At 40.7% G+C, this 27,084-nt stretch overlaps 1 protein-coding gene across 10 annotated transcripts in view; it reads right to left on the bottom strand.

Moving 5' to 3' along the window:
• Window positions 1–27,084, bottom strand: part of STARD13 (StAR related lipid transfer domain containing 13) — a 306,520-nt gene that overhangs the window by 115,357 nt on the left and 164,079 nt on the right. The window contains exon 1 of one of the 10 annotated variants that reach the window (XM_074859843.1): window positions 7,341–7,541. The exons of the other annotated variants lie outside the window; for them this stretch is intronic. Within the exon in view, the coding sequence (XP_074715944.1) occupies window positions 7,341–7,509 (169 nt within the window). The 5' untranslated portion in view covers window positions 7,510–7,541. Of the gene's footprint in view, window positions 1–7,340; window positions 7,542–27,084 lie in introns of those variants that run through there. 10 annotated transcript variants of the gene reach the window in all.

Genomic DNA, 27,084 nt, shown 5'->3' with positions numbered 1-27,084 from the left:
AAACAAACCATGAAGGACACCAGTGACACATTAAGGGGAAAAAAAGTCAGATACCCTTTACGCCATTAGGACTAAATGAGAGAGACAATAATAAATATATACAGATTTTGCTTCCAAATCCTGAAATCTTTGCTCACACAAACAGACCTTCCTCCAACAGTAATCTTATTAAAAGAGAGCACAACTATGGCCAAAGGCCTGCAATATCTAGATCATTAAAACAGTACCAGTTGACATTTTTACGATTTATTATTTTGCTCCTTTAGTACAGAGGAAGATTCATCTGAGTAAGTTGCAGGGCTGAGTCCTTCTTTGGCAAAGGACTTTGAGTGGAAAGCAAAACGTCTGGTATGTTCCAGCAAGGCAGCTTTCATGCTTGGGAGATGGTATTTATTTAAGATGTACTGCACAACCCATATTTTAAACTAAGTTATTTCTCAGAGTTCACCTAACGTATCACAAGAACAGAAACTTTTGCTCATCTGCGAGTAAATGTTAGTCAAAACCCCATGTAGTCTGAAGTGCTATGGAGTGATTTTCTTCTCCCAGCAGAATTAACCTCCTTAGCCCTGTAACAGATGAGAGACAAAAACCCACAAGATGTTTTCAGACTGAGTCACTCACATTCTTTTCAGCTAAGCCATAATGCTCCCATGTTCTCTGATGGTGCTGTCTGCTCTTCAATAGCTTCTAACCAGTCCAGCTCAAGGTGCTCAAGCTCTCCTCTCCCCCACTATATTGTGTGCAATTAGTGTTGTGATGTTTTGCTCTAGTAAGCTCAGCTGACCCACTGAACTGACCCTGAAAGGGGAAACTCAACAGGTTTTTAAGCAAAAAGTACAACACATGAGAATTTTACAAGGCATGAAGATTCAGGTTTACTGACTTGCCCACATTCAAATACCTGTAAAATAAGTATAAATGACACAACTAGCATATACTAGATCAAGCCCACAGGCCATATAATTCAGCATTTTACCCTCAAAAGTGGCTATTACAAGGTGTAACAAACTCAACTACAGACGATTGTTTAATAACCTAATAGCCTAACTACAAGGGACTTCTTTTCTCAGTCCCTTCCATATGAGGCTTAGGAACTAATCTAAATATATGTGATGCCCTATATGAAAAAGCTCATATAATGTTTAAGCGCAACTAAAAGTCTGAGAATATTGTATGATATGAGTAAGATAAAAACAATGACTATGGCTAAGATGCTATCAATGACTTCATAGATTGCATTTGAATCAAAATGAAAAAAAAAAGGTCCATAAGGATCTATTGCCTAGGGAGAAAAACAGTACCTGGCTGGAACCTAAAACTGCAGATTTTTTTAATTAACACTTATGGTGATCATGGTACAAATACTGCACTTCATTTTCAGGGATTTATGTACAAATACAGACATAAGAGGTTCCCAGTAATAAAAGTGCTGTGTACAGATTCTCTTATTTAATCTATTTTTGTGAGTAATTTCTATTTTACTTCTGTTATGTAGCATTTTATATACCCCAATGACTTATCACTTCTTCTAAATTTAAACTAAAAAAAAATACAATTATCGTTACTCTAATTATTCATTCATTGAGCATATATCTTGTATTTATTGGCTTAAATGTCTTTTAACATTACTGGCTCTAATTATACAAGAGGGTTAATATGAAAATTAAAAATCTCCTCAATGACCAATACAGAAGATATGTAGCACAACTACAGCTGTTCATTCACCACAAACAATTTCAAAACAAAAATGTCTCAAGTTAAGATTTCACCTTGGCTGAAATCCTGCTTTCAGTGAAATTGAGAGCAAAAGTCCCCTAACTTAAAAGAACAGCCAAGATTTACTTCTTGGTGTCCAAATTGCATGTGTCAGCAGAAGCGTCGCTGGCACTCAGTGGCTGTGAAGTTATAAGGCCAGAAGGAACCACTGTCATCACTGAGCCTGATCTCCAGTACCGCACAGGCCATTTCTTGATACATATCACACAGGTATTTCTTGATAATTTCAGCTTTTGAACCTCTTTACCAGGTAGTGGCTCCAGTGAAGATTTCTCCCTTTCAAATGTCCTGTTGTCTATGAAACACAACTTTTAAAAACTTTAATTAGCTGGACTGCAATCTTTCACACTACTATTTAATTTTATTTATTTTTATAAACACACCTCAGGGCACTTTGAGTTTATAAATACCCCTCAGGGATGTTCACATTTTTTGTGTGAAATGTTCATACACTTCAACCATTTCAGAGTACAAGTTTAGAAAAAAAATATTTTTAAAGAAATCCTACAATTTAATTGAAAAACTCTAGTTTCCCCAAGTTTAGAGCTAAGGACTTGAGGAAAGAGAGTGTGTGAAAGGAAAGATGATAGTGAAGAAACTTCAAGTGATTTAGGGTCTGTTTCTAACGGACCTTCAGATACTGTAAGAAACACAGCTTTCACAGACTTAGTCAAGACTTGATATTGTTTAATCAACCCAAAGAGCCCTCTGCTGTAAGCACATGCCTGCCCCGCATGTGTCTGACGCTGGAGAGGGTGACCAGCCACTTCGCAGCTGAGGTCTGCAAGGCATCTCTGCAGCTGAGGATGTTCCCCCCAGTGCCCCAGGCCATCATGGCTCCAGACCTGTCCTCTCCTGTGTGCCTGGGCTGGAGCGCAGACACTGGGCCACTGCAAGTGGAGGCAGCAGGGATCGACCAGGGACTACAAACTGCTACTGCCACGAGGTACCCCACAAGCTCAAGAGGCAGTAGGTCACTGGCACTGGTCAGAGATGACCTAAGTGGGGGTGTTTGTATTATTACTACCAAGGCTGAATCTTGTTGTTTAATCTTTTACTTTCCTGGGTTCAGAAAATGAGGTTTAAAGATGTGTAGGTAAAGTGGCCAGCATCCAGGACATGGGCAATACTACAGTTCAGGTTGCCTGAACAACCGTATTTTGTCCTCTTTGTACATCTGAATAAAACTACAATCTTTAATTATACAATTGTATCCCATTTCCCATCTCCAGGGATGGACAGGTATTCCGTACCTGTGTGCATATCCAGGATGTGATCTGGGCTTTTTAAATGCAGACTATGACTGCAACGTTTTCACTTACATGACTTCCAAGTTTTCCTTTTGAGTATGGGAGTACATTACAGCTTCTTCTACATTAACAGTTTTTAGCCACTTAAAACGCACATTTTTTTGCCAAGCACTGCCATCTCTCTAACACTTTCCACAAATTGTACTCATGTTTAGAAAAGAGAAGAATTGAACATGTTGAACTAGCTCCAAAGGTAAGACTATAGACAGAAAAGTGCATTTGTTTGTTCCTCTAACGCACATTCAAACCAAACGCAGGTGACACAAATGTAACTACATAAAACATCTGCTCTGTGTTGAATGGAGAGTTAGCCTTGAAAAATTAAAGTCTGCTTTGAGATTGCTCCATTGAACAATTCTCTTCAACTGCTCTTGCCTGTGGACATAAACTGAGACAAATCACAGAGTGTTACTCACTGTGGGCAGGAATTTACTCACCGAGAATAGGAATTTGTCTTATTTTAATTTGTTTCTTCATATTATTTTCTTACTGAAAGTGCAGTCTAAGAATCAAATTCTACTGTAGAAGAATGGGGACATTTCTTTACCAGTGATACCTAGCTGTGCTGGGGCAGATGTGGCTTCATTCACCTTGACTTACACTCTACTTGTGCTGCACAGTGAATGATTTCAATTTAAGATTTTCAGAGTATGGCCTTAATTCCTCATTACTTTTTACCTACAGCTACTTTTTATATTTTCTGTTCTGCACTGAATTTAGCCATGTACTGTGAAAGAAATAACAACTTTATGACTCATGTATTATAAATTCTTGAAAGTCACCACCTTATTTATTTAAAGCAAACATGAGTAATCATTAATGAATTCTCATACAGTTACTGCATACACAGTTTGAATAAATACCTCAGACCAAGCATGCTACACCCTGTTCCTTTATGCTGAGGCATGTGTCCCCTTCAGCGTGGAAACTAACGGGCTTATGGGGGAAAGGGAATCATCAAAAGATCACATTTTGAAAATACCTATTTAATATCAGACAGATAATTACTACTCACATCCACAGGCCACCACATAATTCTGCCTCAGGGAGTCGGTGGTGTACATAAACCAAATATTTAGGACTTTCAAAGTATGATCTGATTAAAATAACAGTCTAGTTCCTTTCATTTCCCTTGTGGTGGTTTTCTTTTTAGAAATGATTAAATAGCATAATTCTTCTAATGATTCATTTAGTTTATTTTTAACTACACCAAAGGAAAATACAAAGGAAAGCTTCTTCAGCAAACATGTTTTTAAAGAAGGAAGAAAAGCTGTATTACAAAATATGATAAAGTAATTTAGCATCATTTAGAATAGCACATGCAGCTAATGACTGAAAAGATAGCAGTGTATGCAACACTTTGTATTACACTGAACTAGTGAACTAGGTTCCTATCCTGGAATGGAAGCTTTGACTCCTTTATACACTGTAAATTGGATACATTGTGATTTTGTGAATCACTAAGGAAAAATATCCCTGATGTAAAATTTTCAGTGTTTCCTACTCCAGTCTGAAAACCAGCAGCTGAAAAATATCTGCGCAAGAAGTAGAGAACAGGTATTTGAACAAGCCCTAAGGCAGCTTAGCACTTAAACATGTGGCAGATCTGTTTTCAGCAAAGCAATTAACCAGGCAGGATTCACTGTTCCAGCAATATTAAAATGCAGGCTGGATGTTTTTCTAAACATATGCCATAATTCAAATTATTAGACTGGGGAGGTACTAACACCAAAATTGGGCTAGCAGGTTTCAAATACATTGTCTTAATGGCCTTAAAACATATGATTCAAGGACATACAAATTCAAGGAGATTAAACAATGATTTACATGCTTTACTCAACTGGGTGACTGAAAGCAAGTTTTGGTTGTCATCCTGCATCCCCTGATTTACTTTTCAATACACCCTCAATAAGTTGCTCTGTGGCACTCCATTAGTAACGAATCCCACCTGCTAATGGTGTAAAACTCACTAACCTCTAAAGGGACAAGCTGATACCTCCATCCATATTACCAGAATCTTCCAGTACACTCTGGGACTAGGACTGGAACTGGGACTGGGACTGACTGCAGTACCCTCACACTGCTTACAGTCTGAACAAGGCAAGAACGGAGGGTGACATGCTGACCCAGCAAAACCTGGTGAAAGACTTATGGGTCTAGGGTTTTCATCCCCAGTGTAAACTGGAGGTTTCAGATTGAGTTATACTAGCTAGATTTAGCTTTTTTGGTATTGTTAACCCAGCTATTTGTATTAAAATTATTAGTCATTGCTTGGGGCACTGCAGAAAAAATGTGTACCTTGCCTATGGTTTTGCAGTAGATGTGGGTATTCCTATATATGGGCTCATACAGAGACATCAGTGTCTATTTGCAAATGTAATTTCATTATTGCTAATGAACTGACACTTAACCAACAGTGGACTCTGGTCCCAGTTCTCCATCAATAAAAGTGAAGCAACAAGGTATTCTTAGTGATCTGAAATACACAAGTATTTCATATACTGAACTGTAACATGTATCACATCATCACCGCGCTATACAAATATCATTTCCCACAGCTCTATGCAGGACAAGTTGAAAGCTGTGGCAGAGGAGCAGAGCTCATGCACCACAGACTGATCATCCAGGCAACAAGCTGCAGGAGGAAAAGGTACAACTCGGAAACTCCTCCCTGTCCCACCAAGCAGCCTCTCAAAAGCCTTGGCACTGCTGGGTGGCTTTGGCAGCCCTGGCTGTCCCAGACAGCTGATGGGTTACGGGTTACAAGAGCTGCACCATGACAGGTAGAGAAGGTGTGTTAATCCATCACATCTGCAGCTGTTGCTTGAAAATTAAGTTGGTACTAACACTGCACCCAAAACATTTTCAAATAAACATGGAGAGAAATAAATTACTCTTTCTTTCCATTCAATCCAGGCTGTACACTGGGTACAGAATGACATAATATCCTTCCTGAAATTGGAGCTGTAGTGAGGACCAGTATCCTTCAAACATGACCAGTTCCTGAGACCTTGCAAACAACTGCTTTTTCCTAATTGCCACAGAAACTATTTTTTTTTTCATTTCTTTTCAAAGCTGGCCAAAGAACTATGCATTGTTTTCTTTATAAACACAATAAAAGTTTCATCACTATATCCCTGCACTTCTGCCAGAGTTTGACAGTCATGGATATAAAGAATCTTACTGGAAAGCAATACAGAATTAGCCACTCCATTTAACCGCTGCTGATCAGAAGCTCACACCAGTTTCTGTGATATTTGCCAGATATGACAGTAAACATTGTTAACTCTATGCCTGCCCATAGTTAGCAGAATCAAACATCTTTTTGCAAGCTGTCAAGAAAGTGACTGTCATCTTCAGGATTTAATGTTTTTTTATGGCAAATACATGACATACTCTTTCTCTTTTTCTGCATGTAGGACCACATCCACTTTGGAAATTGGTATTCTTGGAAACAGGATGCTACACAAAACTATGATCAATACAAAACTATGTATGGATGGGCTTTTTAATCTGGAAAAATCTGTACAGTTGGCTTTTACTTTTTTATCTTTGCATTAACGGTTCTGAAGATGATTTTAAATTGCACTCACGGGCCAAAGGATTTCTTCTGAGGCCAATCCGCATTTAGCTTTAGTGCCATAGATATATATTCAGAAAACAAAATCAATACAGCTGTAATGAGTGCCTAGATAACTGCATAAGCAGCTGCAGAAAGCCAAGTCAGCAATTATTTTTAAGGACATGTGACAAGTTTTCTAATTCTCTGACAGTTACACATGCTTGTTTCCAAAGGATGTTATCCCAGCTGCCTTCTTCGAGCTGCTCTGGGCTTCTGCTTTTTTTTTAACTGGATGATCATCCATTCTCTCTCTGTGCTTTACCACAGGCAGGTTTTACCTGTAGCAATCAGAGCAGATGTAATGTTGGCAGTAACTAACTGCTCTGCCAGTCAGAAAAATGAACTTCAGCACCTAAGCCACTGCATAGTTTATCATTAAAAGATAATTTAGTTAAATAGCTAAACATGCACCAGTGTTCGTCTCTTGGTTCTTGGTGTATGTGTGCATGTGTAGAAACAGAAAAGTATGAATGACTATTTCAAACTCTGACTCTATCCAGATTAGTTCAGAATAGAGACAGGAAAAGAGCCTGAAATATGAGGCATTAAAATCTGTTCTCCCACGGAAGAGGGGACCTGCAGACCCTGCGACAACGCCAGGCTAGGGAGGGCTTCTGCCAGTAACTCACCTTGCTGAATCTTCGTCAGTAGCTGGTGACGGGCGAGAATCCTGCTCATCCTGTAGGGAGGGCGCCTGGCGGTTTGATCATATCGCAAGTACATCTCCTGGCCCTCAGGTGACACCGAGTTTAGGTAGTAACAGCCGGTGCCTGAAGTCCTGGGCACCTGCTTAAACATCTCTGCTCCTTTAAAATCACTCCGTCCGTCTCCGCTGTGGCTACTCCAGATTATAATCAGGGTAATGAAAGGAGGGAGGCAACAAGCCCTAGGGAGCTGAAAAGAGCAAGCGCTTTAAAAGAAAAAGGAGTGCCAAAAGCTACAACTCAGGATTCCTGCTTCTCCCACATGATCCGCACGGGCCAATCGCTCCGAGTCCAGGCTGTGGAAGTGCAGCCTGCCGGAGCGGGACAGCCAGCCTGCCCCAGCCCCCGCTGCCCCCCGGCCGGCCGGAGCTCACCCAGCACCGAGGGGCTGCATCGGGCCGCTTCTGAAAGCAAAGAGGAAATAGTTGACGCTTAGGTATGCCTGGCTTAGAGTATGCAGGGCTGCAGAAAACCTTTTCTTCCTCTGCTCCACGCTACCCAGCTGTCGACTCATCTCTGGAGAAGATGCCCGTGCTAGTTTTCTAAAAATCATACCCCTGTTTGCCAAGAAAAAGTCCGTTTACGGAAGGGCTGTCTGAATCCCCAAAACCGCACGGTACAACGAGCGCTGGAACAAATGAAGCCCTTGGGATGAAAAAACGAATCAACAATGCCTAGCAGGAAGCACTCAGAAATGACCGAAACCCAAGAGTCCCTAACATTAGTGTTACCCAGAACTGGGCACAGCCTGGAAGAGGGGAAGGGGATGGAGAGATTCTCTGTTCTTCAGGTTCCCCACCATAACTTCTTTTGCTTTTTTTAACAGAGGGGCATCTGTTTTCATTCAGTCTTACATATCAACCACTGAGTTTGCAAAACATGCCATTTCTTTAGTTAATCAAATGGAAGCAGAACATTGCCATTTTTATCAGCAAGCAGGGAGAAAATCTGAGTAAAAACTTATTGAAAATGCCCTCCTAGTAAGCCTATCAAATAATTTTCCACTACATTTTAAAATGCCAATATTTTGGTTTAATACACCCCTAACATGAGCTGATTTCTAAGGGAGCAAAGCTCCTGTCAGGGAGTTTTGTGATCAAGACAGTTTGTGATATGAGCACCACCAGCCCACAGGAAGCAATTTCACAGCCCTGGAGATCAACTTCATACTGTCACAAAACTAGAAATGACAGCAACTCAGAAGGCTCTTCCACCCACCCGGCTGAACAGGCTCCTGCCAAAACCCATGTGCAGACAGCAGGGCAGGGGAAGGCAGATGTGAGGCAGTGGGGTGGCGGCCAGCACGGATTCTGCACAGCTCAGGAACCATGCCCACCTCCCAGGTTCATGCCTCTTCCCATAAGGCCAGTGTCAAGCTCGGTGATGGGGAGCCAACAGCGCTGCTGGAGTGGCTGCAAGCCCCAGGCAGGAGGGCCTCAACCCTCATCCCAACCCATGGGGGATCTTGACCTTCCCAGACTCCACTTGGACATCTACCTGCAGTGACATCATTGTCTGTGTCCTGTTCTTTGGCCTCAAGGCCAACAATATGTCACGACATGCCTTTGTACAATGGAGCTCTCCTCCCACCCCCAGCCTGGATGAGGCTGCCCACCAGGGCAGGACCATGGGCTGGCATTGCCTGGGACCTGCCTGCTGCAAAGGACAGGGTCAGGCTAGCTTCCAATGCAGAGGTAGCTACCTAAATGTGAGGGGGGAAAGGACTGTTGTCTCGTTCACAATTTTTCATTAAAATTGCGCTCTGTGCAAACCCCTTAGGGCAGAGTTTTACTGCGATGCAATCTGTTTTCATTACACCTTATGAATTTTATTCCTAATTGACATGGGACTTTTGCAGTGCCATAAAACAGAGAAATAAAATTCTGGGTACTAGAAATTCAAAAAATGAATGCTCTAGACTATTATTACGATCCACAGCACCTGCAAGTCCTTGCTGGTTTCAGCTTCAGGCATGGCTGTATGGTCTAGACTCCCAGCAGGGATGTCAAACTCAAGACAAAAGAGGTGGCACCACTACCATCTATACTCCCAAACAGGGCTGGTCACTGGCAGCCAGGGAGTGGGAATGACCAGTCTCCCCCCTGCCTTGCTGTGCAAAGCAGAGAGGCAGGATTGCTATGCAGGTATGAGTGGAGAGAGCCTGAGCAGCAGGGAAGGGATCGTTTCCATTCCTATCCCAGCTTGCCAAGTCAGCGTATCAGTCACTCAGCTGTTATCTTTCGAAGAATAAATATTCCAGAGACTCCCAAGTGTCAATGATGTGCACAGTATTTATCCATAGAGACAATACCACCATGAGGGGAAATTCTTACTTGATTAATCTACAGTCCTTTGATCTAATTCTACTTATAAAATGCTATTGCTAGTGGAAAAAGCAATTATTAACATTTCATAGCACTCTGTTTAAATTTTCATAGGGATTTCTTTTTCTGTTGGAAAATGCATTGACTTTTTCAGCTAATGGGTTTCTGCATTCTTCCTTGCAATATTTCCAAAGACTAGGAAGCATTTTAATAGAAATATAATGCTTCAAAAGCCAGCCCAAAGAAACAAAAACCAAGGCAAGAGCCTGCGTAAGGTACTGACTAGGGAACAAGTCCATTAAGGGCTCAACAAGCCCAGCTATATGCTTGTAACAGAGAGCAAAGCGCCAGCTCCAGTGCCCCTGTGGCTGCGTGTCCTTGCCACGTCCCTGTCAGAGTGTAAGCAACAGGGCACTGTGACCTCTCAGCTTCCCCAGCAGAACATCTCAGCAGTCTCGAAGGGCAGAACAAGGAGCCTTCGTTGCAGGGTGATGACTTTCCCTTCCTCCCAGACACGAGGGTCCAAACACAACTTCAGGGCTGGAGGGCTGCTCCAGGCTCGGCGTTGCCGAGTGCTGCCTCTGCCGAGGCTGAATTCTTTGGCTCCAGTCCAGTACTTACATAGTAGTCAAATAAAACAAGAAACAACAAGAGTTAGCTGGTCTCGCGGTATTCATTTGAAAGTTCCTGTGCTTGAAGTTGTGAACAGTGGAGGAAAGTAGTCCTTACTGCATACTTTTAAAATGACTGTCTCCTGATTTGGTGACTGCCTTGACACTCACTGTTTATCTTCAAAAATGCGTCATTCAAATGAGGAAACCTCTTTGGCTGTCAATCTTTCAGACAAAAAGTACTACAGAAGCCTCAGCTGTTATGTAAGAGTGCTAATTAATATTTCAGTCTCAGTCTACAGACTGTTTCTGGAATAGTTAATAGAGCAACAGTGAACTTCATGTTAATGCATCTCATAAAAGCACTTCAAAATAAAAGCTTCCCCATGTGTTTTACAAAGGCTGTGGGGGAGCTCCAGCACACACCTGAAATCGCTGCTTGTCACAACAGCAGCACAGCCTATGAGATGGAAACCCAACCCCATGTTCCCATGCCGTGACTGATCCACGCAGCAGTGGAGATTCCTTCATAAAACCATAGCTGGAATTAGTGATTTTTTTATCTGAATCAGAAATGTCCACACTTACATCTATATTGTAATTCCTACATGTCACATCTAACATGACAGTCGGTGATTTGATGGATACTGAAATTTTCTGGAAGATCGGGAATCTTTAACTAAAGGGTTATTAATACAGCACAGTGTTACTGACATCTGTGCAGTATTAGTATAATTGACAAATTCAGTTCAAGGATGTGTACTCTCCTCTGGATGTATTCATAGGCAGAACTGCAACACTTCATTTTCTGTTCATTGATTTTTTACATCTCTCTGCCACATTTTCTCCCTGAAATTGCATTTGGGGTGAGAGGGAAAGAGTAAACGATTCACAGGAAAAAAATGCCCCAGGGCTACCCACATATACCAAAGGATCCCAGGCAGTACTTGAGATGTGCTTCCATTTCACTGAGAGTGGGGTACCCTAATCAGCTGCAGAGAGAAGCACAGTGTACTCCAGAAGAGCGCAGTGTACTGCTGAAATATATCTGATAACAAACTATCCAATTATGACCAGCTTTTCTGAGCAAAACAACAATGTGAGTTTCTATGCACAACCTTGGCCTTAGAGTATTACTTATGTAGGCATGAGTCAACACTATAGGCAGTAGGGCAGTTGAGGGTAAATTGAGATGAACAGCACTTTCCCACTTGTATTCCCATATACATATATAACAGGACTGCTTATTCACATCTTATAATGCACCCCTCCTAATTAACTGTGAGATAGGTCCATGACGTCGTACCTGGCACAGAGTTCTTCGGGTTTGGATTGAACCTGCAGTTCTCACACTGTAATCAGCCACTTGATCTTCCCGCAGTGACCCATTTCCCTATTATTGTTAGTTGCACTTATCTTGTTATATCACGTCTAAAATTAAATGGCAGCTTGATGGCTTCTCTTCATTTGAAAGCACTGGTGCTATGAGAACAACACAGCTTCCTAACCACTGGAGTAGCACAGTTGTTATTAAGATTAGTGACATATAGTTAGAAGAAGCCGGAAACTCTTGTTTTCAAGTCACAGAAGAAAAGAAATCAGGCATCTGCTTTTAACTTGTTGATTTCCAGATTCCCTTCTATAATTCTGCAGGTAGAAGAATAGTTCAGTTTGCTGGATTATGGCCAAAACGCCAATATCCTATATATGCAATATATCCTATATTGGAGTCTTATCCACATATCTTATCCCTATCCTATTCACACATCTTATATTCTTTACCTATATCTGCCTTTGCAGATGCCTGCACAGCAGCTCATGTGTTAACAGCAGGCAATTCCTCCATTCTCAAATTTAGGAAGAGAAAAAAAGTGATATGCAGGGAACGCAAAGCTGTGTTTGTGATGAGGTTTTCACTTACTTCATGTGTTTTGAATCCTATCTTTGGGACCAGGACTTTTAAAAGCAGAAGTTCATTGCCTGCTGTTCAGGAAAAATGTTTTATATTTGAATGTAGATGTTTGTTTGAGAGCTGAGCTGGGATTACTACAGGCTACAAACTCATTTATATAGGGCATGAAACAGCAGGGTCTCCAGAGCAGCCAGAAATGCTTCCCTCTGGCTCAGTGGCACTTCGACCGTCTTCCTGTGGCCATGCTGGGACGCCGAGGCTCTGCAGCTCATCTGGGCCTGCCAGGAATTGGACTGGGGCAAAAGGAAAATAGTTTCTCTGAGATTTCAACATTGTCGGGAAGTGGGATGGAAGCAGCTAATAGCTGTACAGCATTACAACAGAGGATCATTTGACTGGAAAGCCTGATACTGATGTGTTCTGGAGGCAAGTCAGCTGCTATGTCAACTGTCTGATAGTGAGTTTTACAAATGAGTACTGCTAAGCAAGGCTTCCTCTTATGCATGAACAAGACAGACTTATAGACACCCTTGATAAACTTCAATCCAGAAAAGGCTTCTGAATAGTACATTATATCCTTTTCCTCTGTTCCAGCACTCCTGTTCCAGCATCAGAGGATTATCCATTTGCATTTTAAGATCCACGTTTTGTGAATAGTACCAGCATAAGAAGTATCTCCTGATTACAAAAGTGTTAGCAGCCTGGCCAAACCACAGAAGGCAGCTCTAATACAAACAGAAGATTAGAAATTATACACAAGCTCAGTACAACAAGAGTAGTGCATTTATGGGTACGAAGGATGGTAGGGAGAAAAGGGAGGTAACTAACTGCCCCACCAGCCACCCAGGCAAACTTACAGAAATAAGGACACATGCAAAAAGCCAAGATGAGGGCCCTCACAAGACAGCTGAAGTGATTCCTCTCATCGGTCCTCCCATAGAGGAGCTCAGGGCTGTTAAAACAACAAAATGAGTAGTAAAAGATTTGAAAAAGGCTCCTCCAAGATCCTCTTCCAAGAGATCATAAAGAAGCTCACCTATCAGGGATAAAAAGGAAAAGACCACTTGTGGCTTAATGGCTGCTTAAAGATAAGAAGCAAAAGTAGTAATAAATATTCTATGTTCACAATGGGGTGAGCTTCCCAGCAGACTCCCACAGAGATTAGTGCTGGAACCTATTTTGTCCACTATCCATACATGATTATTATAAAGGGACTGAGCAGTGAGATGGCAAAATGTAATGACAATACCAAATTAGTCTGGCAGCCAAAATAGAAATTGGTTGGAAACACTGAAGGTTCTTACAATACTGATTGAGAAAGCATTAAAACTGTAGCTTTTGAGTGCTGATAAATGTACTGGAGACACCCTAAAGGTACATAGTGCACAGTGATGACATTTAATGGAGCTACTACCACTGAGGAAACAGACTTGGATAGGTTTATGAAAATCCAATACAAACGCACTGTAGGAACAAAAAAAGCAAAGAGGATTTTAAAACTTTTCAGATAAGTAATTGAGAGCAAACCAACAAACATTGTTACGCTATTACAAAGGTCTGCCTACCACCTGGTAATGCTGGGGTCTTTTCTCACAGTGGATGAAGTTGGGAATGGTAAGTGAAATGATTGTGGGGCAGGTACAAAACAAAAGAACATAAATATTTCTTCATATTTGTATAGCTGGCCCCTGGAAGTCATTGTTAGAGGATGCTGTGGCTGCCAGAAATTAGAAGAGTTCAAAAAAAGATTAAGTAAATTCTTGGAAGAAAAATCCAGCAAAGGCCATTAAGCACAAAATTCTAGCTCCTGGCCCAGGACCTCCCTGAACCACATGAACACAAGTAGGCTATACAATGTATACAGCATCACTACACGCTTATCCCAGTGTTACATTTTTCCCAAAATAGTTGCATCTGCCTGCTGGCCGACACATGATACTGGGTTGGATGGAGCTGTGGTCTGACCTGAAGTGGCTGGTCTGTATTCTTACGTGAGCTAACCAGCCTGTACCCACCCTGTGGACTATGTAAAAGTGGGATCCTAACAGCATGGCTAGTGCATAAATGCATCAAAATAACTGCTCCTGTGGTCTGTGGCTGGAGCCTGCGGAACAGCCAGTATTTCCCTGGGCACAACCTCTCTGTGACCTCTTGTCACATTTACTGGTGAAGTGTAAGCCAGTGGTCTGCTGGCCACAATGATGGGCTCAGAGGAGGTGACCTTCCTGTTCCTTCTGCTCTCCCAGGGGGTTAGAAGGGACCAGGTGCTCCTGACTGGTGGGTAAAGTCATTGGAAGGGGACGGTTGTTTCGTCCAGTGCCTGGCTGCTAATTTAGGTATTATGGTCTAACTCCTGTTCAGTTTTAAACATCACATTTTTTTTCAGTCAGACCACACCAGCATATGAATATAGACTCCACTGGCCTCAGCTGAACTCTTCACAAGCCAAGAATAGCCAGCATCCCGCAGTGAGAAGTCCCTAAAGACAGTGGTTCTCAACAGTAAATAAATAAATAAATAAAAGTTGGATAATAAATAGAGTTCAAAATAGAGGTCAAAAGAGAGGAAGACATTTCAGGTGGCAGACTTCCTCTGCCAAAGTATTTGGAGAGTATTACAACAGGAATGAGCTAAAAGTAGTTTCCATACTCTTATTGCAATTCCATCTGCTAAATCTATACCCATGTTCCTAAAACTAAATCCCCAAGGAACTGTGTAAATATATTTAAGTAGTGGTGGGCTAATACACATCTTAATCTCCCAGTCTCACTAACAAAGTGTTTGGCTAACACAGTGATAACATAAGAAAGTGTTTAGATAAACTTAGTTTCTTATGTTATCCAAATACATTGTAAATCCCTACACAGCCCTACTGCTGATGTCACTCTGAACTACAGGCAAACATTCCTAGCTCAGCTGAAGGTTCATGCCTTCACAGACTTCATGTGAGGGCTTCGTTATTTATTTTCTTTTCAACAGGACTCCAGGACCATGGTGATGAAATGGGCAAGAGAGGAAATATTCAGGTTTTGATCTGGTTTTGAGAGGGTTTTGTTTTCATCTCTTTGTGCTAGAGAGACAATGCCAAAGTTAGATTTGTAAAAATTAAAAAAAACAACCCACCAAGACAGAACAGAATAGCTCTTGGGAACACTATTTCAAACACTGCAGCATGGGACTGGTGCATGGGAACACGAAATTCTCCAGGCTCCCCGAAATCAATGAATATTCATTGCAGATTTCAGTCTCTGGCCCAGTGAGGCAGATGGACATGATGGTTAGGGCACAGGACTACCTGGCAGTGACTTGCTGTAAGACTTCAAGGAACTTGTATAACCTGTCTCGGTACCTATTTCTTGACTGATAACAGTAATCTTTGCCTTGCTTAACTGTTTTGGTACATATATGTAAAAAAAAAAAATATATATATATAATTTTGTAGGGAGATTCATTTTCATTACAAGCTATATCAATCCACTGGAGGCAGGCTAAAGTCTACTCTAACTGCATGAACCAAGGAGAAAATACCTTTCAAAATGGTCCCACACCTGTAGTGGGTTCCTTCAGACGAGACATTTATTGCCTAAACTTGTGGAATGCCACAGATTTCCCAATACGTTATTAAGTGCATGTTATCAGATCTTATAAATACTGCATAACAAGGACGTAGTGTCTGTACATGTGGCTCGACAGAGCCTAACCAATGCACTAACCAATGAGCTGGGTCTTGACTCTAGGGCTGGACTGCAGCCTAGCACACAAGGAAGTACTCTGCAGGATGCATATAAAGCACTGTTCACTAACAGTTAAAATATCTCCCTTTTTTCTACAATCCCCAACCCATCACCACTGAGACAGCCATCAGGAACAGCAAAGCCATCCCTTTGCTGGTTACTCTTCCTGGCAAGCCAGAAAAGCTGGGATTTTGGCTGATGCGTGGTAGAAGTTTAGGCTACAGTGGGGCGGCAAGTGTTCCTGGGAGACATGGCCTCTGCAGAAGCTGGTTGAGCCTTTCTGCCTCCACCTCTCCCATCTCCCTAACGAAGCAAACTGAATCAAGCCTTGTGGCAGCCAGCATCCCTGGTACAGTGCAGGACCATCTGGCCTGACACGTGGCATTCCCGTGCTTTTGCTGCGAGGGCGAGTGAGGGCACTGAATCCAGCACAGAGCTGAGGTCTGTCCCCATGGCATCTGGGTATGTGCTTGCCCATGCCCTGGAGAACAGGGTGCACATGGCGTTTTCTTCCCTCCCCCAGATTACCAGTTTAGGCATCCCAGAATCAGAGCAAAGGTCCTGCACAGAAAATAGTGTGGATGAGCAGTGGATTTGGTCACTAGCCCAGCTTTAAGGCTGACCCACCACATCCCTGCAAGTGCGACCAACACACTTGCACACTTACTGGCTGCATAATTTCAGCCATACTGGTGCCTAATTAGCAACCTCACAAATAAAGAAGCCAGGGGGAATATGGGACATGCATGTATCACTTATCCCTCACCTGAAGCTAGAATTTAGCATAATCTACATCAACTTCTCTGTACAGTACCTTAGTTGCCCAATATGTCTGAAACAGAATGCCTGATACCCATAGCTTTTAATCCCAAATTATTATTTTTCCATATCAGAAGATTTAGGAGTATCAAACGGTCATATATATATGTTGTGGTTTTTTTCTAAAAAAAACCTCCAGTAATCCCTGGCAGTGGAACAGTTTACAATATAAATAGATATTCATTAACTGGACAAGTCCCTACCAAGATTTTCTGTCTCCCAGCAATCGACTGCTCTGTGCACAACTTTAACTTTACATTTCTAGACTCTGTTTTTCTTTCTTGCACTCTTTTTTTTTCCCTCAGAGTTTGCACTGCGCTATATAGACACCACAGAGCTGATATGTCTCACTGGATAAAGTCATTTTGGCCAACAAGCTGCAGGTGCTTTTTTTACGGAGTGGAAGCCTGCTAAAGAGCAGAAGCAACGCAGAGGAAAGGGCTTCCCATAGCTCCCTTGCCAGTCACCACTCTGCTTCTCCTGAGAAAGAGCAGGCAGCCTGCCTCCTCTCCTTCCCCACAGCCTGCCTTCTGAAAATGCTTCCTGTGAGCAGGAAGGACCAGAGAGAGCCTAGAACCTGAAGCAATGCAGGCAGGGTGAATTATTCTCCAGCAGACGTTCCCTCCTTCTCCCCCCACTCCCCATATCAGCTGTACTGCCTTGGAGCATATTCTCTTTCTCCACCTCTCCCTTCTCTAGCTCTATACAACTACACACTCCCTTGCACATCCTCCTCCCGCCTCAGCAAGCACTTACCAAGACTTCTCTTCTGTCGATTCCCCCTTTGTTCGAAATAGGCAGACCAAGAGAGCTGATTGATAAGGTCCATACCAGCTGTGAATTTCTTTTCCACTCTCTCAATTCCAGTGTGATGAAAATATTGCAGTGTACCCTCTGTTTATCCTGGCATCCTATCACAACCCTCTACTAGGCTTCCTCCCTGTCCCACTTTCTGAATATACAGCGCTCTTTCAAATCAGCTCCTCAGTGTTCCTCATTTGTTGTTGTCTACTTAAGGTGTTGCTCCATGTTTATGGAATGTAGTTTTACTGGAAAAATTCCTTGGCCAAAACCTTCAAAAGGAACTACTCATCTTGGGTCAATTTTCCATGGCACTTGCAAAGCTCTGACTTTCTGGGAGTGCTGGTTTCCTCAGTCTGAACATAAGACCTCTTTGAAGTATTTCAAGTTGGGCAACTAAAAATTGCAGAACTGAAATTGCACCTGACCTTTGAAAAAGGTTGGTCCTGTTTATGTTTGCCAATCTTTTTTCCTCTTGTTCAATTAGATTTTGACAGGTAAGTGCTGTTCTCAGCTATAACGACATGTAATTAAGGCAAAACTGGGTCCTGAAAAAAGAGTTTCCAGACCATGCTTCTGTGGAGGTCTTTTACTCCAAACCAGAATTCACTGATTACCCTATAAGTGCTCAGGATTTGCACTTCTGTAGCTGAGATCAGAATTGGCTTTAAAGTACTTTGTATGTACTTTGTATTTGGACTGCAAAAGAATAAACCAGAGATTCACGCATTTCAGTCTTTATTTTTCCTCCTTTTATGTCCTGGGGAATAACATACTCACTGGTTCCTAATATGTTACCAAACATAATAGGTTGGATGATAAATTAAAACCAAATGGAGTTCTGAACATTTTGCTTTCAAACCACTAGTAAGCCCGTATTGCTTTAAAAATAAACTTTGTTCCCACTTTGCTCAGATTAGCGACAGTTCATGTGACAGGGAGGCAACTCTGGCCATGCCACCTGTGAATGACTTGAAAATAACTTTTTAAAGTAGCAATTGTGATGTGAGGGATTACACGTCTCCAGAAGATTACAAACGGGAAACAGACTCTGTGTCTCACCAGCTTAGGTGTAGCTCAGCTAGGAAGTGCACAGTCACATCGTAAACCTCCCTTTTACTTTGTTCCTAATTGGCAGCCTTGTTAACAACATTAGCAAAGAAATATTTACTGAAACCTGGAAGCTAAGAGGTCATACCATAAACTTGTCATGTCCTTATACTCTTTCCTAAGGATCCACTAGCAGCTGTTTTGAAAAAAAAAGACACCTGAGGCTGATGGACTTTTGCTCTGACTGAGGACACCGTACCGAGTACAATAAATATTCACACATCTGATAACTAACTAGTAGTTTGAAAAGTGAACCTCAAAACACACTTTAAAACATGCAATCTGCATGGTTGTTGCCCTTGTTGCTTAGCTAAACTAGTCAGGGATCACAAAATCACACAGCTTTTATTAGGATAAATTCGGTATGTCTTCTAAACACATCTAACTCACAATCTGCCTCCCCAGAATAAACTGGAAATGGAGAAATACATTTATGCAAGGTTCAGATACAATGGCTGGTTACTGTTGGAACGTGTAACTTTAAGTACATGTTCAAGTGCCATTGAAGTCACAGATGCCTTGTCAGCTCAATCTCCTGCTTTGCTTACTTGAGCAGGTACCTTAAAATGAAGCCAGAGATGTTATAAGCAGCAATGCCTAAATTAAACTTCTGCAATGCTAGTGGCTCACTGATTTCCATATCAAATGCACTCAGGTGGTAGCTGAAGAGATGGCTTTTTCCCTGCCTGTCACTGATGCAGGCAGGTCTTTGGTGCTGTCACTTGGCTAGGATTATGGAAAGAAATAAGCACCACTGGAGGGCAATTCATCCCCCTTGTCTCACACACCTATTTCAGGATGACAGGACTTACTTTCAGAGGTACGTATTTCTGTTTTGACTGTAAAGGACCTTGTGTGACTAGCTCAAGCCTTTTAGAAGGCATCCCCACTAGACTCATTGCTTTCAAGTCAGGGCAGATGCTTTTCACCCTGTACATTATTTATAACGTGAATCAAGACTGTGTGGATAGAGCATAACATAAAGCGTGTACTCTGAGGACTAAACAAAACCTAAGTGGAAAAGGAATGAAGATTTCTTTTCTCAGGTATTTCTGTCAGCTGGTACAGCTTAGCTGACTTGGCTGCTACATTCCCATTTTGGGATCCAGCCTTGATCTGGAGATCAAGTTGAAACTGTGCTTCAACGGGGCTGACAGGTACCTCAGTGGCTGTGCTGCACACCTCAGAAAAGCCAGGGAAATGCTGACATGGGTTGTACTCACACCACATCGGCAAGCCAAGTCTTAGGATGCTGTCCTTGGGATGGGTGTCTTTGTCTCTACCATTTCACTAGCAGGGTCTGCATAGAGAAATACTGAAAACTGCTACATGCTGAGGGACCCAGGGAAGAATTAAATGTTAACTTTACAAGAAGTACTGTACTGCACAGCTTCCTACTGATTATTTCCTACTTATCATGTTATTGCTGACTGTTTCGTCCCCCTGAAATTACGTGGACATGTATGTTTTACTCAGGATCTACTGGCAAAACTAATTGAGAGATGAGTCTTCTGGCACAAAACAATGCCCTCTATTAAAGAAATAAGTCATTAAATAAGAGCATCCATAAATAGAAAGGGTCGGAAAAACAAATAGGGGGAAGCATCTGGTTTGCAACATCTTTGCACAATTTGCAGTAGCTAAATCCGGACCCAGTTAATGACCTGTTTATTTTCCAAAATTTCAATAAAATGCCTTGGCAAAAATTTAATCTGTCTCTGGAGAATGTCTTACTTCCTTCCATATGTTGCCCGATCTGTCACAGCAATAAACTTCTTCCCAGTTTCAAGATCCCTAACGATTGCACCAACTGATGCTTTCTATAAAAGAAGGGATAATGGTTCCAGCCCTCTAAAAGTCATGATCCTCCCTTAAGAGAAAGCAACATGAAGGAGTGAAAGAGCGAGTGAGTGCCCTATGTTATAGCCTCTATTGTGACCCAGAATCCAGAGATTTAAACCAGTTCCTACCTACAATCTCTCCCAGCTGTTTTATAATCTCTCTGAATTTGATAGTTTCTTTAAAATGCTGCCATGCCATGATTAATGTATATGCCTTGGTTTTGTAACACTTGTCCTGCTGTCCTTGTTGTTCAGGATGACTTCAAAAGAAACAGCTTAGGCTGTTTTGTAATTACGCATGTTTATGGTTTTGTACAAAATAAAACAGATGTTTCAGAGTCAATTTTATTTGGTGGTGTCTTGTCTAATCTAGATTCTGAAATGTATTTGATTTCTATTTGAATCAGATTAGGTATAACATCCTCTATTTCATTATACGCCAGAAATATGGATGTTCTGGTACCTTCATGTTTCTGATGAACTCATGCATCCTACCACATTAATTTAATAGATAATATTTTTTAAAAGAATACGCTCTTGGTTTAGAGGTTAAATGTAACAAAACAGATGAGTCCGCATGAGTCAAACACTTAACCACTGAAATTTATGAACTATTTAAGTGCTCTGCTGAATTAAGGCCATAATCAAATTATCAGTTTTGTTCTGAAGTAAAAGCACTTGGAGCTGTTAGGAGCACATAGAAAGAGCAACTGTAATTATCAAAATATTCATTTGCCAAGCTGATGTAAAACTATACACTTCTCACTCTACAAAATATTTAATTTTCAGGAGTGATGGAATGAGTCAGGTCAGGATGATAAAAGCCATTCTTGAACCAGAATCCAGAGCATTTCTGCTGATTTTGGAGAAGTTGCTCTTTACTTTCCTTAATGTAACTGGTAGGAAAAAAAAAGGTCTGAATCTTTAACTGATAACAAAGCTTTAAGAGTTCTTCCTAGGAAAGAAACTGGGCAAAACCCCAAACACCTCACCATGTGGCACAAATTCAGGTAGAGGTTCAATGTATGTATGTTTGGCTATGCACATTAATGGCAATTACTGACATTTTGAAAGCTGACTGTGTCTTTTTGGCTATATAATTTCCCAGTCTATTCAAAGGTAGCTGACAGGCTCAATGCTGTCATGGGGCTTTGAAAATCTCAACTGAGAAAAATAAGACAACATACAGTAAAGGTGGATAAAGTAATAAATAATGCAGAAAAGAGGAATCAGTTGTAATTTTTACCTTCCTATGATACTAGAAATACAGTGATATTCAGTAAAATTTTAAAGCTGTAGATTAAAGTTTAAAAACTGAAGAGAAATAATGTATGCCATGCATTGGTTTTTCTTGAAAGTACATGATCTGAGTCACTAGTTATACTATTACATAGAAGTCCTCCTCCCATCAGTTTTCTCGTAACTATCAACTCCTCTAGTGCTTGCCCATATTGTATCGTTTTCTTCTACTTCTGCTACTTTATTTAGAGAGCTATTCTGAAGATGTGCATTTACCTTCTCTCAGACAGTGACTTCCACAAATGGAGAATACTTTTGTTTCCTGAAAAAGGTGGTGCCAGTCTTTGCTGAAAATCCTCACTTCTCTACATCTATAAAGACACCCTATCCTCTATGACTTTATTTATAATTCAAAATATTTATTGCATCAAGGCATAACTATTCTCCATTAAAAGCACTCCTTCCTAAAGTTCAAGTGAAAATCATATGCATACTCAACCCACAGTATTTTAAAGTCACTCATGACTCTTGTTTTGTGCCCTGAGACACAGTTCCATATTTGTTTCTGAAGTAGGATTTGCAAGTTGGGATTGCTGCAAAATATTTGCTAAAAAAGAGCGCGAATAGTTCATGGACTTGTCAGAATCCATCTGTTTGAGTCTATTAATGGGTGCATTCCCAGCTGTGGTCTTTCCAACGGCATAAATAAAAAGTTTCTTTCTTACTACAAATCCGATGGCTGAAATCTCCCTGTAAAATTGATTTATTTAGATACAATCTGTCCTTACGTTAGAGACCTCTTAAAATGAGCAAGACCATGAGATGCCAATCGCATACTCTTTCAGCAGTCAACTGACACATAAATGACTCACAGTCTCAAATAATTTACTACAGCATTATACTGGATAAGCTATGAAACAGCATGCCATTCAGATCAGGATGAGTGGGACTGAGATGGGGAAAGAGAGGTGCATTTACCAGAGGAATGAAAGGCATATTGAAAATAACCTAAAAGTTGGGACAAATGCTTGGGTCCTCACTCCTCCATGCAGTGAATCCAAAATAAACGTACACATGTATGCAACGCACTTTAGGGAAGTCCAAGCTACGAACCAATGCAGGAGGTTCCTAAATCTTTAGGAACCCTTTTTTTTTTGTAATGCCAAGTGTAATTTTCAGTATTTTGACCTAAAGTATCATTCTTAACACTGATTTTGACTTAACTCTTTCAATGTTCGCTCAAGCTATCCTTTTCCTGGAGCTGGCAGTTACCCTGAATTTATTCTTAAATTACAGCAACAGGAGACCAAATACAAAAATATTTCAAGCTACATCTTTGCTTAGATTCAGACAGATCTACATATGATACAAGGTGCATTTGAACTATGCTTCTCTGATGAAGGCAGAATTTCCCCTTAACTTCTTTCTGTAACAAAAGCAATACTCCAGTTCTGGGTTTTTTTTAAAGTGCTTCTGTATTAAATGATCTGTGAGGGTTCAGTGTCTTCTGCATCATCATGGCCTGGGACACAAGTCCCTCCTCCCCAGAAAACACATTGAGTGGCTTCTTGGAGCACCAGTGCCATTCATTTAGGTTGAGCAACAGAAGAAACTGATTATCCTCACATTATTTCAGATCTGTGACAAGTAAAATTTGCAAAGTATTGACAGAATTAAGAAAGCTATTTTGGACTTCATTAACTTATCTTGCTGCTAAAGAAATACTCGTGGTTTAAACAATTTTTAGCAAAGCATAAATTTCAAATGGCAGTGTCTCTGAAATAGATTAGAAATCAAATTCTTACAGCCTAAAGAAACACAATCTTTACAAGTTTCAGTGCCTCCTCTTCCACTGTACTACAGCATGTTGCTGGATCTGTAAAAATGATTTTTGGACACAAAAACTTTTCTACATACTTACTGTTCAACAGCAACAGAGAAAACTCAGTATCTCAATGAAATCTGTTGAAATACAGTTCACTCTGATGACTATACACAGCAGAGTTTGTTTTAGTTTCGCTTGGCACACTAGCTGAAAATATCTCAGTTTTTTAATTCTCATTAATTTCGGTCTACATTGCTAAGTGTAGTAATTGCTGGAAGTAATTTCAGGACTTTACACCAAAGGACGGAGAGTTTGTTTGTACTTACTGCTCCAGACTAGTACCCTGCATGCAAGAGAGGCCACATCTGCACTTCATTGTTCTAGACTTCATGTGATTACCTTGGGAGGCAAACACATACTTTTTGGCATGTTTTCTTGCTTTAAGTAACCCCAATAATGTAAGAAAGAGCTGTGTCACAGTCCCTCAGTCTGGGGGTTTTATAGCATTAAACTGTGGACATGTGTTGCACACCTCTGCATGTAGCACTGGGGCATGCGGAGGTGATTTAGTCTAGTGAGCCGAGTACAACTTCCATAAACTCTACTGCAATTAAATGTGATTAAGTCCTGCTGCAAAAGCACAGAAAATAAGACTTCTGGATGACACTCTACCCTTATGGGACTTAGTATGCCTTGTTGCACTATCTTAATAAAACTGGTTGTTGTGTCTAGTATTGTGCAATGCATGTTGTGTACACATACTGACTGATATTACTGTATGTAAATTACTGCCCTCTACTGGAACGACAGGCAGAGTATTTCACATGAAATTGATTATTACATAAATTAATTGAATTGATTTTTGAAGTTTGGGGTTTTTTGGAACCAAGTGCCATGAATTGCAGATGTTCCTGATCCCTTCCTGTACCACAGCTACTAGCTGCACTCATATCCGTGTGCACTCAGTCTTTGCTTATTTGCAGTATAAGCTGCACCAGGATGGTCTGGTTGCCAAAATATTTTCATTTTTGAACTGTAAACAGGACGTCCAAGGGACTACAGAAGTGCAGTCTTCTTGTGGATGCTCTAATGTCAGTCAAAGAACCTTTTAAGACTGTAATAATCAAAAGAAACCATCACAAATTCTTTATTAATTGAAAATAATATTCCCAAAATAGATTTTGAAGAACCATAAGACAGGCATCACTCCTTTAAAATCATGAGGCTGGCTTAAAATTATGACACTTTACAAAATATGTATTTTTTTGTTTTCTGTCTTTTCAGACTCTGAAGTTCAATTTTCAAGCTTTTCTTTTCAAATTTGCTATTAAAGTATGCTTCTGTTGAAGTGAAAGCTGCGTTTCTCGATGAATTGTGACTTGAGGAGATGATTTTTAAAGGAATTATGATATATAGCAGCACAGGAATGGGTTACGCTTTGTCAGAAATACAAAAGAAATCAGAAAGAGCAAGAAGGAACATCTGTCTCACAAGAAATGCAAGAAATACAAAATATGAGAAGACAAAAGTAAGTGAAACCACTGCCATGAATTAAGGGCATTGCCTGGAAAGTATTGCACAGGTCAAATTGTTAAGTCATCCAACTTTTCAGAATCCTTAAAAACATTACAATGTGGGACACTTTTGAAGAGGTTTTGTCATTCAAACAAGAACGCGATAACACAAAATTCAGAATTGAGACTTCATTGATTCCAGAAAATAAACACCACATCCTAGTGTAGCTGGGAAAGCAGAGGAGTGGGAGTCCAGTCTCCAGGGACCTACCAAGTCCAGAAATTTCCCACGTTTAGGAATTTGCTGGTCAGCCACCAATAAGGTTGTACTGATGGGAATTATTATGGTGTTCACTTAGCAGCTAAAAGTTTATTGTGGATATAAATGTTCTGGTGTAGTTATTCTTATAAATAAAGTCACTTGTGTGGGGATATGGAAAGTGGTCTGTAGGATTACAGTCATACGAATAAATACAAAACATCTAATAGGAAATAACTGAGAAGATACATAATTTCATATGCCATGACTGGTATTAAGAAGCAATCTTGGGATGGAAAAACATCATTACAGTTTAATGTCAGACCAATAAGTTAAGTGTATCAGTCTTTATGAGCTCCTATATATCATAGAAGAATACGAGTACCAATAAACACATCTATCTAAATGTACAGGAACTTAAACAATATTGTATTATATATAGTGTTTCTGGAAAAATAGTACTATGAATTGTTTCCAATATTATGGTCTGCAAGCATCAGCAATAATTAGGATGCTTACAGGAATCCTCCATAAAGGCATGGTGTAGCATACTGACAAGGTATCAGCCTTCTAGTCACATAGGAAACATTTACAGGTGGAATGAACTGAGGTCATGTATATGTGCAGAGAAATAAGGAGAAATATTTGTTTACTGAGAACTGGAAGAACCTTGTGGATGCTCAAGGAACCACGCAAAGTCAACAGCAAAAGAAAAAAAAAAAAAGTTGTACTATAAAAAGGACTGACACATCATAACTTTCTAGAAAAAAGAAGTACTTTCTGAAGATTAATCGTGTCATTGAAATCAGTGAACAGCCAAGCTCCAGAAAGAAGGAGACCTATCAAGAATCTTTTTTAAATAGCTATCAAACAGAAACTGATTCAAATGGTATCCAGTTCTATTACCAGCACCGATTTCCCATTTTATCAGCAGAGTTTTGTATCTCATAACGTTAGGAAATAAAGTAATCAAAACTGAATTTCTCTTAGGAAAGTAATCTCTGATATAGCTCTCTGATGGAAGCAGGACTTGTTCAAACACAGAATTTATGTATTAAATGTAAAACCAGAAGATGACTGTTGTTGTTGCCCCAGGAACCTCTGCTGCTCCTCCACAGTCACTCCAAATCTTACACGGAAAACAGCAGCAGAACCACGGGAGTGGGTATGAGAAAATTACAACTTTCTCTGGACTTTGAGACAGTGGGGAGTCCTCCATCACACCCCTCTGCAGTCTCATGCTGATACAGAAATACTTGGCAGGTCAAGCATATTGGTATTTTTGTAATTGTATTTCTGGAATTAACTTCTTGTTGCTGAGGGTCATGAGAACCCGGCAGCACCAGAACAATGGTGGTATTTTGCCACCATTGCCCCTTTTTCAGATTCAAACCACTGGTCTTCAGGGAATGTCTAAGGAAGGAGACAGACATTACAGAATACTGACATAACGTGCATGCAAAGAAGAGTATCTATATACTTTAAAGAAGTTCACCTAAAAACCCCTCCTAACATTACTATAGAATATACAGCATGATTAATATGATTTATGAGATCACTGACTACTTTTTTGGCTACTACATTTTCTTTAGGACTGATACAAGAGCAGAAAATTCCCTGGCATGCCTGACCGCTGATAATGAATCACTCATAAGTCACTTTCTTTCTTCCCTGAAGCAC

The sequence above is a fragment of the Strix uralensis genome, chromosome 2 (genome assembly GCF_047716275.1).
Source record: "Strix uralensis isolate ZFMK-TIS-50842 chromosome 2, bStrUra1, whole genome shotgun sequence".
NCBI lineage: Eukaryota > Metazoa > Chordata > Aves > Strigiformes > Strigidae > Strix > Strix uralensis.
Note: the sequence above shows the minus strand (reverse complement) of the source record. Positions and strands in the feature narration are given on the sequence as shown.